Raw genomic sequence first — 14,150 nt, forward strand, 5'->3', positions numbered from 1 at the left:
TGCATGCACACGTGCGCGCGCAATTGTATTTCGCAAAAAACGCACATAATAGCGCAACATTTTTTGCAGAACCTTACTCAGCTTTATCCCGTCATTGATGTAATAAGTTTCCTTTCACAAGTTATTGATATTTAAAGTTTAAAAAAAGCCATACTTTAAAAATAATAACTGCCTGTGAGAGATACCAGCCCTCCCGTGTGGCACCGCGCGCATGCCCCCCCCCCGGCCACGTTGGGGAATGGGGCCCAACGGGTCCCACTTGGTCTAGTATACCTCTGAACCTTTAGTCAAAAACATTTCACTTTCTGAGTTTTAAATACGTTGACCTACAAACTGTTAAAGGCTTTACTTGGTTTAATTAGGTTGCCGGATGTTTGAGTGTTGCTGCCCACAAAGCAAGTAAGATCAGCTCACTTTCCAAAGAGCCAACGGTGACGATTATGGATTTATTACAAAACTCGGTTGTTAAACCCGTGCAGCTGGAAAGATATGTTAGCTGTTAGTTTAGCAAACAAAAATGTCATTCCCTGTTGCATATTACGTGCAAACAGTTAAAATACAAAATTTGAGCAAGATTGTTACAAGGGAACAGGTTCAAGGTTCTGACTAGTAGGACCGAAAAAGGCTCATTCGTCTGTTTAGTTACAAATCAGTTTTATTGGCAAGAGAGAACAAAAAACAATACTTGTCTTGTTATGCGTGGGGTCCTTTTTACAGCAGCACACCTCTCTATCTCTCTCGCTGCCTCCGTCTGCGGCACTGATCGCAACTCAGCCAGTCGGTGAACCTCTTTCGTACATGAACTAACTTATGGAGTTAGTGCGCCTGCCTTTATACAGGTAAGAAATCAGCCGTTGAAATAGCTGCCGGTAAGTCTTGGTCAATAGCGCTGCTCCCAAACTATAACCAATAGCAGGGGACTGCATCCGAGCGAGGCCAACCCCCCACCCACCTTTGGGAACAAAGTGCTATCAGCTGCAGACTGGCACGTAAAGCAATACACAACGCTACAGACTTGGCGCGTAAAGGTGATACAGCACTGCCGGTTTGGCGCACAAAGATTTAAATAGAGCGCTGTAGGCTTAGTGCGTGGGGATTTAAACAAAGAGCTGTCAGCTGCAGCACTATGGGTTCTAAATATAGCGCTACCGGCCACAGCACTATGGGTCACATATTGTTCGGGCAAAATTCTCATATAACAAAGATTGACATATTTCAAGAAGGGTGTGGGGAACCGGTGTGAGGTGTTGAACTTTAGTAGGTTAACTACAAGAACATAGGATCCTTAACAGCATGAATGTACAGAAGGTCCATGTCCATATTCCCTGAATGTGGCAACCAAAGTAGATAGAGTAGTAAGGAAACGCATGGTACGCTTGTCAGGAAGTCATGTTGCAGCTTTATAAATTTTGGTCAGGCCCACATTTAAAATGTGTGCCGATCATTACAGAGAGGATGTGAAAGCTTTGGAGAGTGTGCAGATATTTGCCAGGATGCTGCCTGGATTAGAGGATATTAGTTATAAGGGGAGGTTGTGCAAATCTGGAATATTTACTCTGTAACATCAGAGGCTAAGGGAAGACCTGATAGAAGTTTATAAAATCATACGAGGCATAGGAGACAGTCAGAATCTTTCCCCCATTGTGGACTGGAGGGCATAGCTTTAAAGAGAGAGGGGGAAAGTTTAATGGAGATGTGCAGCTCAAATGTTTGTTTGCACTGGGAATGTTGGGTGACTAGAACATGCTGCCAGGGGTGGTGATAGAAACAGATTGTTTAAGAGAGTTAGATAGGTACATGGATATGCAGGGAATGCACAGGTATGGAGTCTGCGCAGACAGAAGGGATTTGTTTAATGTGTCATCATGTTCGACACAGACATCTTGGGTCAGATGACCTGTTTATTCTGTTTCATTTAGTTTATATTAAAGATTCAGCATTGAAACAGGCCCTTCACCCACCACGTCCACAACAACCATCAATCACCCGTTCACACAAGTTCTATATTATCCCACTTTCACATGCACTCCCTTTACACTGGAGGACAATTAACCCACAAACCTGCATGTCTTCAGGATGTGGGAGGAAACCCATGCAGTCACAGGGAGAACGTGCAAACACCACACAGACAGCACCCCAGGTCAGGATCTAATCTGGGTCTTTGGCGTTGTGAGGCAGCCACCCTGTGCTGTACTATTGTAATCTAACCATTTCTAATCAGCATTACATTATATGTATGAATTTGCTATTCTGAAGGGATTAATATGACAATAGAATATACCTGCAATTCTAGAGAATGTATGAGAACAGGTAAGGGATTGCCATTTCACAATCGCTCTTATGTCTCAAAACGAGACAAAATCTCCAAAGATTCATTCCCTCCATAGATGTTGACTGATCCGCTGAGTTATTCCAGCATTTAGCTTCTAGTATCTCGCAGTTCCTTGTGTCTCCTTTTAAATCTTTCCTATTTGACCAAGACTTTAGTCATATCTCCTAAATCTGTCCGTTTTCAGGCCCGTGTGAGTCATGTTTATTACTAGTAATATGTGTTAAAAAATAATGTTCCATCTCTGTAATCAGCTGCCTGGTCTTTGCGGCATGCTGCACATCCTGTTGATATCGTTCCCATCATTACACACCAAGGTAGCGATCAAAGATAAAACAAGGTATGGAAAATGAATCTGAACGCTACAAATAGTTCAACAAGTCAAAACAGAAAAATGACAGTCTTTAATTTGCTTTATTACATCAAATTAATTCCATCATCTATATCTTTACAGTGCAGAGACGGGTTTTTTTTTCACAATTTTATCCAAAAGTACCTTTACCCCCTCTCCCCACCAAAAAAAAACTTGGCTTGACACAAACTAACTGTGCATTTAGTTACACAAAACATTAACCCAACGGCAGTCACAATAAGTACAGGATGGAATTTCATGTTATTCACAATATGTACAACAGGAAAATCCTGTAAATCTTTGTAACTGTTTTCTGGTGAAAAAATAACCCAAACGCATATGACACTCCAGGAAAGAGCAAGGGACGCAAGTGGTCACCTTTCCTCCAATATTTAAGTCTAATTTTGTACAAAATAGAAAATAAATTGCAACTCAACTGGATCTTCAACACAACAATTTTTCAATAGACTTTTACTTGTGAATACCAAGTAGCTCACAAATTAATCTATCCAGTTATATATTCCACTGTAACAAAAGGTTATATACATACATGAGGAAGGGTCTCGACCCGAAACATCGCCTATTTCCTTCTCTCTATACATGCTGCCTCACCTGCTGAGTTTCTCCAGAATTTTTGTCTACCTTCGATTTTCCAGCATCTGCAGTTCCTTCTTATACATACATGGAGTCATCATGTATACATGTGCAGCTACAGAGTGTGGAATAAGTCTGCATCTGGCTTATGCATGGTTTTCATGTCATTTCTTTACAATATCATTTGGTGCTTAGGAAATCAAATATGCTGGATGTTTGCTACTTTACAATAAAACTACTTGTTCTTTGTTTCTTTCAAAATTATACTCAGTTTGGTTTCTAACCTTTGCCTCATCTTTCACTATGAGCTTACCTTTCTGCACATTACCACAAAGCAATGAAAATGAAAATTATATTTTCAATTGCTTTTTGGCTTCAACAAATTTATAGCAATGGACAACATTGAGGAACTTTGGGAGATTAGAGCATTGGAACAAACAAAATATAATTTTTTTTTAACTTCAAAAGAAAAGGCTAGTTTCTCAATTTCACAGAAATATTTGACCTTTAAACATAATATACTGTTGCCCATACTGTGTGACATACAGCAACCACTCTGGTAAACATGTTAAGTTTCATGTAACATCCCCACATCATTCTAGTCCCACGAAACACAAAACTCTCTAGATTGGGTCTTTCACATTGCTTTGTAGACAATCCCTTCCACTTGCCGACTATAAAACATATCGGAAGAACGTTGATAGAAAGCAAGTCTTTCATCCTCTCCGTGGCTACTGTCACACGGATTGTATGAAATATTTGTACAAAGAGGCAGATTTATATCTAGACTTTGCTGATGAATTTTCCACATATTCTCACTGTTTTCTGGTAGCGTTCTTTGCAAGTGACTTGGTCCCACTTCGTGAGAACTTGCCCATGGATATGCAACACAGTCAGTGTTCTGTGGTACAGTTTGTGGCTCAGTCTGGCTAGTGACAGGTCCAAGTTCCGTACTAAGAGAACGATTAATCTGGTCGACATTTCCAGGTATGGTTGGCGGAGTGACTTCACCCTCTGCCTCGCCTTCATTTTTGTGTTTGGATTCAGTCATCATGTGTGCATGTTGGTCACTTTTGCCGTTTAACAATCCTTCCGAACCCTCACAAGCAGAATATTTTCTTGAGTGCTTCTTCTGGTGCATGCCAAGCGCAGCTGCCGTTTTGCAAATCTTAAAGCATTGGAAACAAACGTGTTCTCTCCCTTCTTGCTGAGCACGTTTTCTTTCCAAATGTTTCTGCTCATGGTTCTTCTTGGTGCTCAGGTAGAGGAAACGTTTTGGACAAAAGCGGCAGCGGTACCGTTTCTCCCCAGTGTGGATCCGTTCGTGCTTCTTCAAAGTCTCACTCAAAGTGAAGGCTTTGTCACAATGCGCACAAACAAACTCCTTTCATGCCCAGGTGAATGCGTTGATGCTTGTGAAGGTTCCCTTGGACGGAAAACCGGCGTCCACAAGTTTCACAGGTGAATGGCTGCTCACCAGTGTGACATCTGAGGTGAGTCTTCAGAGTAGAAGAGTTTGTAAATAACCTTGTGCAGAGAGTGCACGAGTAAGGCTTTGTAGCCAAATTCCATTTTAGGTCGCTTTCCATTTCCTCATCGACAGGCTTTATTTTATTATCGAGTCGATTGCTGCTCTCTTGGGATTCATCATCAACGACGTTACCATGAGTAATTTCTTCAGGGATGTCAACATCCTTTTCTTCAGTTGTACTAGATACAGAATCAGGATGAATTTGGTCCTTAGTTCCTCTCTGTTTTTTCCACCTAGACTTCCGCATTTTATGAAACCCTTTAGCTTTCTTTTTTGGCTTGTATGTATAGTATGGTCGCCAGAGTTTGTCATTTGAATCATGATCACTCATTTCATCGCACGTTTCTAAACCTCCTGCGGGATCTGCGATACTTCCAGCAGGATCTGGACAATTGGACGACTTCAGGTTTTGATCGTCATCTTCTTCCATCTTGAAACTTTCAACCACTTTATCTTCTTTTCCTACCATCCATTTTGGCTTCCGACCTTTTCGGCGGAACAGTTTGGAGCCAGAGATGTGTCTTTGTACAACCGCTTTGTCCCCAATTTTCACTGTAATTTGGCAAAGAGGAGCTACCTGGTTGTCTCTGGAGGTTCCCGGGCAGGCAGGCTTCGCAATGTAGGTTTCTGTACGGCTTCCAGCAGAGAAGCTGCTTGATCGGTTCTTGTGCGTAGCCCCAGGTCCTGCCAGTTGTCCACTTCCCACTGCTGATTCTATTGCCTTCCTAAGTCCACTTTTATTCTGCGTTTTAACACCATCTTTCGTTATGCTTTTCCTTGTTTTTGCATCTGAGGAATCGCTACTAATATTGGTCTTTGGGCATGTCGGATAACCATCGCTACCAAGCTCTGTACCACCACTGTACGTAATGACAGAAGAAAATGCATTTCCATGCTTGATAACCGATGAAACCCTATTGCTATGCATTATCACAGAGGGAGCTGTATGCCCATAATTAATAACAGAGAGACCTGCTGTATTTACATCAGTGGCCAAGCCTTGTGGTCCATTATCAATACAACGTTTACTGCTACTATTAGCTTCACCTTCTGTTGAAGTCCAAGCAGGCGAGGAAGCATTGTATTGGCAGCCATTTTCTCCAGGCAGGCGAGGTTGTTGTTCTTCTTCACTTGGCCCATCCCGAGTTGATGCAAAATGAAGCGGCTGTTCTGAAGGAATGGTCTCTGAAGAGATCAAGTTATCTTGCAAATTCTCTGAAGTAGATGATGGATTGGTAATCGAAAGGTTACCGAGGTCAACAGGTGCCATATTTTCATCATTTGAAGAAACTCCAGAAACTTGATTACGGTTGAACCTATTTGGACATGATCGAGTGTAGGTTTTGTATGGTCTCTTTTGTAGCTTCATAGGTAGAAGCCTGTACAGTTTGAATGGATACATCTTGGCTCTGTATCCCACATTGGCCGTTTTCTTATTCGTGGGAAGACCTGGGTCAATGCCATGATACGCTTTCTGATGCGTTTTCAAAGTATAGTAGGTCATAAAAGTCTCCAAACAAAAGATGCATTGGTACCGCCTCTCACCTGTGTGCCATATTTCATGTTTGGTACGATATTCAGCTAATGCAAATACTTTACTGCAGTAGTGGCAGGGATAGCTTCTCCTCCATGAATGGACATTGGCGTGTCTCTTCAAGCTGGAGAGAGTCACATAGGAGCGCTTGCAAACACTGCAGAAATACAGAATGTGCCCCTCAACAACCTTGACAAAATGTTCTGGGTCCGGTGAGCTGCTGCCTCGCCTTGACCGTACCAAATTTAGCGTGCGCTTGTTGGTATTCTCCGGTTCCGAAGCACAAGACGACATATTTAGATCCTCCTCACTTCTTGCAACTTCATTGTCACTGGAAAAGTTCTCCATGTGCTCCTCTGTAGGACCAGAGTCGGGCAGAACCGTTCCGGGCCCTCTGCAAAGATGCTCGTGTGTCTGGAGCCTCTTGAGGTGAACAAATGGTTTACCACAGTGTCTGCAAGACAGGGGCTTTTCTAACAGGGTTGTGTGGATCTGGGAATGAACATTCAATGAAACTCGAGTGCTAAAAGATCGCGGGCAATACATACAGCTGTAGGCAGCTTGGCTTTCCTTTTCCGGCATAGTTTCAGACCAAACAGCATTAGGCACTGATTTTGTCACGTTTTCCCTCGCAGGGGAACATTTCTCTGCAGCAGTAACTCCACCGGTAGTTTCCTGCGTATTAACGGTAGGCTCATTCAATGGATCAGTAAGTGGCAATAAGCCTACTGGACGACCTTCACTTGTGGCTTGTAGTGCATTCAAATTAAACCGCAGAACTTTAAAGTCAGTTGAACTAGTGGCGTGAAGTGGTTGATTTGTCTTGCAAAGTTGGTCTACTGGATAACCATCCTGCCCGGCTCCAGTGTCAGCAGCCTTACAACCATCGCTGCATAAAGGCTTTTCCTTTTCTTCTGAAGATTCTTGAACACCAGAGTGCCCACCATTTTGCTGAGCTTTTCTGGCGGAGAATACGGCATAGGAATGTTCAGCGAAGGTCTGAGCAGGCTTCTGCTGTGCTCTATTTGTATCCTGGGGAGCACATACCATGGGCAGCTTATCAGATCCTATGGCCTTCTTGTTGCCATTGGCTGTCAAGTCAAGTGGAAAGTACAAGTCGCTGCCATCCTGCAAGTTGAAAATGGAAAATGCATTTGTGATTCGGGGCCCATTAATAGACGGGAAATCTTCACTGCTTTTGTCGCATAGAGAACTGGAGGCCTCGGCTTTCAGGTTATGAAAACCTGTTGATAGGGAGAGGGAAGAGGCAGGAGAAAGTGATCGAGTTGAATTGGATGATGAGCTGCACAGGGCGTCCACAGGCCCAATGTGTTGCTGAGGGAAAGGCGCCAGATTTTCCAGAAATGAAATCCCCAGTCGTTTTCCACCATCCACAAGATCTTTCGCTCGCTCAGACCCTTTGGCCACCACCTTTGCGCTGTAGATGAAATGCAATATTTCTGCAAACACATCTGCCTTGAAGTCAGGCAGTTCAAGGATATGGCCGACCAACCACAACTCTTGGCTTGAAAATAGGTTCTTAAAGTAAGTGCTGGAAGCTGCCAATACATTTTTGTGGGCTTTAAATTTGGTGTCTTCCACGACAATGGTGACATCGCAGAATACACCTTTGGTGCGTTGTTCATTCAAACAACCAAGGACAGTCTGGCTGTGGGAGTTGTCCATAATATCGGTACTTGATGGCATGACAGTCATCTGAAAGGAAAATAAATGAATTTAGTCAGTATTAGAAAGTGAATCCATTCTATCAAAGCGTACATTAACAGATTCATTCATCAAAAGATGCTGCCTGAACAGTTTGAGTTACTCCAGCACTTTGTCTTATACATGAGATTCCAGCATCTGAAGAAGGGTCCCAATCAGAAACATCATCTATCCATGTTCTCTTGGGATGCCTCGTCTCTGGAGAACATGGATAGATGATATTTTGGGTTGGGACTCTTCTTCAGATGCTGGAATCTTGAGTAGATGCTCTGAGTTATTCTAGCACTGTGCCTTTTTTTTGTAACCCAGATCTGCAGTTCCTTCTTCCAGTAGCTGCAGTTCCATCCTAATCGTATATTAGTAGAAACAAATAATTTTGCTGTCCAGTGATGTTAATATTCCAGGTGCGGTGCTGTTGCTTTTGCAAACAAAGGTATTCTCAGTCCCATTATTAAAGTTGCTAAATTTTCAGAGGCAGACTGCTTGTCAACAAGAGTTTGAACTATAAAAATTTACACTCATAACTCAGAAGCAAACATAATAGAAATCTACTTGCACTTGGCTTTAGTTGGCGGTTTAGACCATTTTCTTCAGCACAGTTGATATGGGTGTGGACAAAAAGCTGCCTTGCCTTTCCATTACACCACTCAAGCTACATTAATTTAAAGCTAATAAAGCTGAATATCGCTGGATGTGGGTATAAAAGCATCTAAGACAATGTTATTTGCATTGCATTATATTTAAAATCATCCCAAGATTTAAGTCAACCCATAGGAGAAATGGGGCTATAGTAAGAACATTGTTTTTCATTACTAGATGATCTTTTAAACAAACGATAGACTTAAGATTTAGACTTTAGAGATACATCGCGGAAACAGGCTCTTTGGCCCACCGTGTCCACACCGACCAGTGATCACTCCGTACACTATCACTATCCTACACACTAGGAACAATTTACAATGTTACTGAAGCCAATGAACCTATTAACCTGTACATCTTTGGAGTGCGGGAGGAAACTGGAGCGCTCGGAAAAAACCCACAGGGTCACAGGGACAAGGTATAAACTGATGGCTCATCATATGTTAACCCAAATATCTCATCCAAATATTTCTCCTCTCACCTTAAATCTACATCCTCAAGTTCAAGATTCAAGTGGGTTTATTGTCATGTGTCCCAGATAGGACAATTAAATTCTTGCTTTGCTTCAGCACAACAGAATTATAGAAGGCATGAATGAATACAGAACAGATCAGTGTGTCCATATACCATTGTATAAATATATACACTCACATGAATAAATAAAACAGATAAAGTGCAAATAAACAGATAATGGGCTATTAATGTTCAGAGTTTAGTTTGAGTTGAGTTCAATAGCCTGATGGCTGTGGGGAAGCAGCTGTTTCTGAACCTGGACGTTGCAGTCTTCAGGCTCCTGTACCTTCTGCATGAAGGTAGCGGGGAGATGAGTGTGTGACCAGGATGGTGTGGGTCCTTGATGATGCTGCCAGCAAGGAGTTTTAGACTCCTTTATACTTGGTAAAAGATTGATCATCCATCCACCTTATCTACACCCCTCGTGATTGTACATATCTCCATAGGATGACCAATAAGGCTCCTACACTCCAGGGAAAGAAAGTCCCAGCTTATCAAGTCTCTCCTTGTGACTCAAGCCCATCTGCCCTAGTAACATCCAGGTTAATCTTTCCTGCACCTTTTCTAGCTTAGTTTCCTTCCTCTAGCTGGATGACCAGAATCACACACACAACTCCAAGTAGTGGTGACACCAACATCGTGTACAGTTATAACACGACGTCCCAATTCCTGTACTCAATGCACTGACCAATGAAGGCAGACGTGCCAAATACATGCTTCACCACCGTGTCTACATGTGTTACAACCTTCAGGGAACTGAAATTGTGGAACACTGCTAACAGCTCAGCGGTCGCTCTGGAAAGGAAGAGAAAATGGTTCAATGTCTTGTCCTCCAAATACCCTGTGTTTTGGCCTCCGCAGCCAACTGTGGCAATGAATCCCGCAGATTCACCACCCTCTATCTGAAGAAATGCCTCCTTATCTCCCTTCTAAATGGATGTCCTTTTATTCTGAGGCTGGGCCCCCTGATTCATGACTCTCCATTAAGGAAACATATTTTCAAAGTCCACTCCATCTAAGCATTTCATTATCCAGTACGATTCTGAGATTCCACCCTCAGAGGACATCATTTTAGGGTAAAAGTGAAAAGATTAAATAGGAATCTGGGGGGCACTTTTATCTCACACAAAGTGTGATGGGTGTATGGAACGAGCTGCCAGAGGAGGTACAGTAGTTGAGGCAGGGACTATTGCAATGTTTATGAAACATTTGGACAGTTACATGGCTAGGACAGGTTTAGAGGGATATTGGCCAAACACAGGCAAGTGGGACTAATGCAGATGGGACATGTTGGTCGGTATGGGCAAGTTGGGCCAAAGGGCCTATTTCCATACTGTATGAATCTATGATTCGAAACAAAAAACTTAACCCGAACCTAAAAGGTCATTAGTCCCATTTAACTGAAGGGCTAATTGTCGGTACACCAGCTTCCAACACGTCCCCAACTTCTGCTTATGTGCACAAGAAGAGGTGTTGAGTATCAGAGGACAGACATTGTGCAATAATTGTGGCAGGATTGAGCTGTGATGTGCAATCAGTGTGGTTATTACTGCACTTCTAAAAAAAAATTAAAAAATGAATTCGCAAGCCCATGCCTCAATGCAAAATGGGTCATATAACTATAATTCAGACCAATTTTAAAGTTGCTCTTGGATCAGCTTGACAGTCATGCGAATATTAAATATGTGTTTTTCTTGAGGCAGAATGAATGTGGAAGGTGTAGAGAAGGAGGGGGTGGGAGAAGTTAATTATTTTGGTTGCTGTGTCTGGGAATGAACACATCTAAAAAAAAAATCAATAATGTTCAGAACCAAAGCAATCGTAGACCAAATGACCAAAAGAAAATGGTGCAGTAACGTTTTCCTTTAATGCGTATTGGGCTGGTTGGCATTCTGCATCCACCAAAAATGTTTAAAAGATTCGATAAAGTTATTTGAGGATATAACAGGGTGGATAAAATGCGAAACAGGTTTGAATTTATGAAGGGTTTTCAATAAGGGTATTCAATAAGGTTAATAGATTGATTAAAAGACCACCGGCATTGAGGTAATGTATTAACAAAAAATAAAGGACAGCTTAACCGATAGGAAATCAGGATAAATGGCCGATTTTAAAGTTAGCAAAATGTACATTTGTAAATCGTTAAGGCCTCAGCATCTCAGTCTATACTTATAACTTGGATTAGGGGGACATTTGCCAAAAGCACAGTTGCCAGAAGTTGTACTGCAATCTACTGATCAAGAAGGCTCATCAGCGTCTCTTCTTCCTGAGGAGACTGAAGAAGGTCCATCTGTCTCCTCAGATCCTGGTGAACTTCTACCGCTGCACCATCGAGAGCATCCTTACCAACTGAATCACAGTATGGTATGGCAACTGCTCTGTCTCCGGCCGGAAGGCATTGCAGAGGGTGGTGAAAATTGCCCAACGCATCACCGGTTCCTCGCTCCCCTCCATTGAGTCTGTCCAAAGCAAGTGCTGTCTGCGGAGGGCGCTCAGCATCGCCAAGTACTGCTCTCACCCCAACCATGGACTGTTTACCCTCCTACCATCCGGGAGGCGCTACAGGTCTCTCCGTTGCCGAACCAGCAGGTCGAGGAACAGCTTCTTTCCGGCGGCTGTCACTCTACTCAACAACGTACCTCGGTGACTGCCAATCACCACCCCCCCCGGACACTTATTATTATTTATTCAAATCGTTTGCTATGTCGCTCTTCCAGGGAGATGCTAAATGCATTTCGTTGTCTCTGTACTGTACACTGACAATGACAATTAAAATTGAATCTGAATCTGAATCTGATCATGTCTGATATGCTGACTTGGTGCTGTGTGTATCATTAATGTGAAACCAGTCACAAAAATGACGAAATCCGAGGACAGCTGCTGACTGAATATGTAGATGCAGCATCTTTCAAATGTTACCTCGGAGAGTTTGAAAAAAAGATTTTTCTGAATAAGAAATTAACCAAGCAATGCTTTTACTGGAGTTGAATATCCTGGCAACACTTTCTTCTGGAGAGCTTCCTTGACTATTCTGACTGACCCGTCGGTTATTTTATTTAAAGCGAGATGATGTACAGAAACCAGAACTTAGTTTGGTATCTTTATGAAATAGAATGTTCTGAACAGAGTAGATTGAAATGGGGGGCTATTATCAGAAATAGACAGTCATAGATTCATGCAGGTATTTCTGTAAACCATGTCCTGTTCTATACTAACCCATTTAGACTTTACTTTAGACTTTAGAGATACAGCGTGGAAATAGGCCCTATGGCCCATCGAGTCCATGCCAACCAGTGATCACTCTATACACTTGCACTATCTTACACACCAAGGACAATTTACAATTTTACCGAAGCCAATTAACCTACAAACCTGTACATCTTTGTAGTGTGGGAGGAAACCGGAGCACCCGGAGAAAACCCACACAGTCAAAGGGAGAACATACAAACTCTGTACAGGCAGCACCCGTAGTTAGTATTGAGCCCGGGGTCTCTGGCGCTGTAAGGCAGCAACTCTACTGCGCCTCTGTGCCGCTCCAAAATTGTTCATTTACCAGCAATTGATCCTTGGCAATTTATGTGAGTTCTACACTTAAGCCACTACACACACACGCAAATAGTCTTCAACTCAGCGAAAATATATCCAATAACACGCATGAACCCATATTTCATTTCAATGCATGTTAATTGGCCTTTGGCCTCAGGAAACCATCATTCCCTTTTTACACAGGTTTATGTGCATTCTCTGAAGAGGGCAAATAGTCCACAATTATAAATTCAAAGGAGGTTCGGGTGACTTCTCCTGTTATGGCAAGTCCAAGTAGTTCTCCTAAAAAGTGATATTTGCATCCTTGCGAAACCTTGCATTGTAGAAAATTGTGTTACAAAAACACAATTGGGTCAATGGGTCGCCATTGTATTTCGGTCATTTGGTCTACAGTAGCATTGGTTCTGAACAGTATTGATTTTTTTTTACATGTGTTCATTCCCAGACACAGCAACCGATGTAATTAATTTCCCCCACCCTCTCCTTCTCTACATCTTCCACATTCATTCTGCCCCAAGAAAAACACATTGGGGGAAAAAAAAAAACAGTTTTAAAAATAATTATTTTAAAAATCCTGTAGGGTGGGGAGAGACAACTCTTTCATCCCTAACTATGGGGAAATGCTTTATAAGTATTTTTAATACCTAATGCATAAGGTTTTATTTTCCAATGTGTTTTTCTTGGGGCATAAAGGCATTTTTCCCCATAAGGATAACTCTTTAGTCCTTAGATTTAAAACATTGATGTTGAAGAAGTAGGTATTTTTGCTCTCTGATCCCACATGTTACACTCCTACTCACATGACAACTCATTACAATGAATATGAAATGGTTTCATTTCTTTAACCAGGCATGAGTCAAATCTGTCAATTCTTTTAACATCTGTTTGCATACCCGTTAAAGCACCAAATTCTTCTGGGCCTGATTGTAATTTCAGAGGTAGTCAGTAGGAAATGCGTGTTCACCGGATTTAACACATTTTCCCATCCAACAGACTTTTCATGCAGCTGCTTTTGGAACATTTGCAGTGGCATTCTGTTTGGAACCCCTGTATTCTGTTGTACAGTGGTACAAGTATTGTCCAGCTTGGCATTTTTGCCACTGCTGTAGTAGGCATCGTTTATTTGGGACTTGATACGACTCTTAAATGGTTTATGAATTTGCCAAGTAAAAATAATGTAATTTATTGACTCTCAATACTGTTTGGAAAGTCTTCTTCTCAATTTTATACTCTCACAAGGAGCAAGTATAAAGTGAAAGTAATAGGTTTAATTTGCCCATAAGCACCATAACCTGATGGATCACTTGCTTATTTCAACTGGTACATTGTTTGTTAATAAATGAGAGTTAAACGGCGCCTATCGGTCAGTGCATTCATCGCACACACT

The 14,150-nt window shown here is 42.1% G+C and overlaps 1 protein-coding gene and 1 long non-coding RNA gene across 2 annotated transcripts in view; one reads left to right on the plus strand and one right to left on the minus strand.

Moving 5' to 3' along the window:
• LOC129703302 (uncharacterized) overlaps positions 1-14,150 on the plus strand; it is a 56,562-nt gene that overhangs the window by 11,970 nt on the left and 30,442 nt on the right. The gene's annotated exons all lie outside the window — the stretch shown is intronic.
• zbtb38 (zinc finger and BTB domain containing 38) overlaps positions 1,144-14,150 on the minus strand; it is a 47,748-nt gene continuing 34,741 nt past the window's right edge. The window contains 2 exon segments of the mRNA XM_055645650.1: positions 1,144-4,662; positions 4,664-8,056. Coding sequence (XP_055501625.1) covers positions 3,913-4,662; positions 4,664-8,056 — 4,143 coding nt within the window. The 3' untranslated portion in view covers positions 1,144-3,912.

The sequence above is a fragment of the Leucoraja erinacea genome, chromosome 14 (genome assembly GCF_028641065.1).
Source record: "Leucoraja erinacea ecotype New England chromosome 14, Leri_hhj_1, whole genome shotgun sequence".
NCBI classification, from domain to species: domain Eukaryota; kingdom Metazoa; phylum Chordata; class Chondrichthyes; order Rajiformes; family Rajidae; genus Leucoraja; species Leucoraja erinaceus.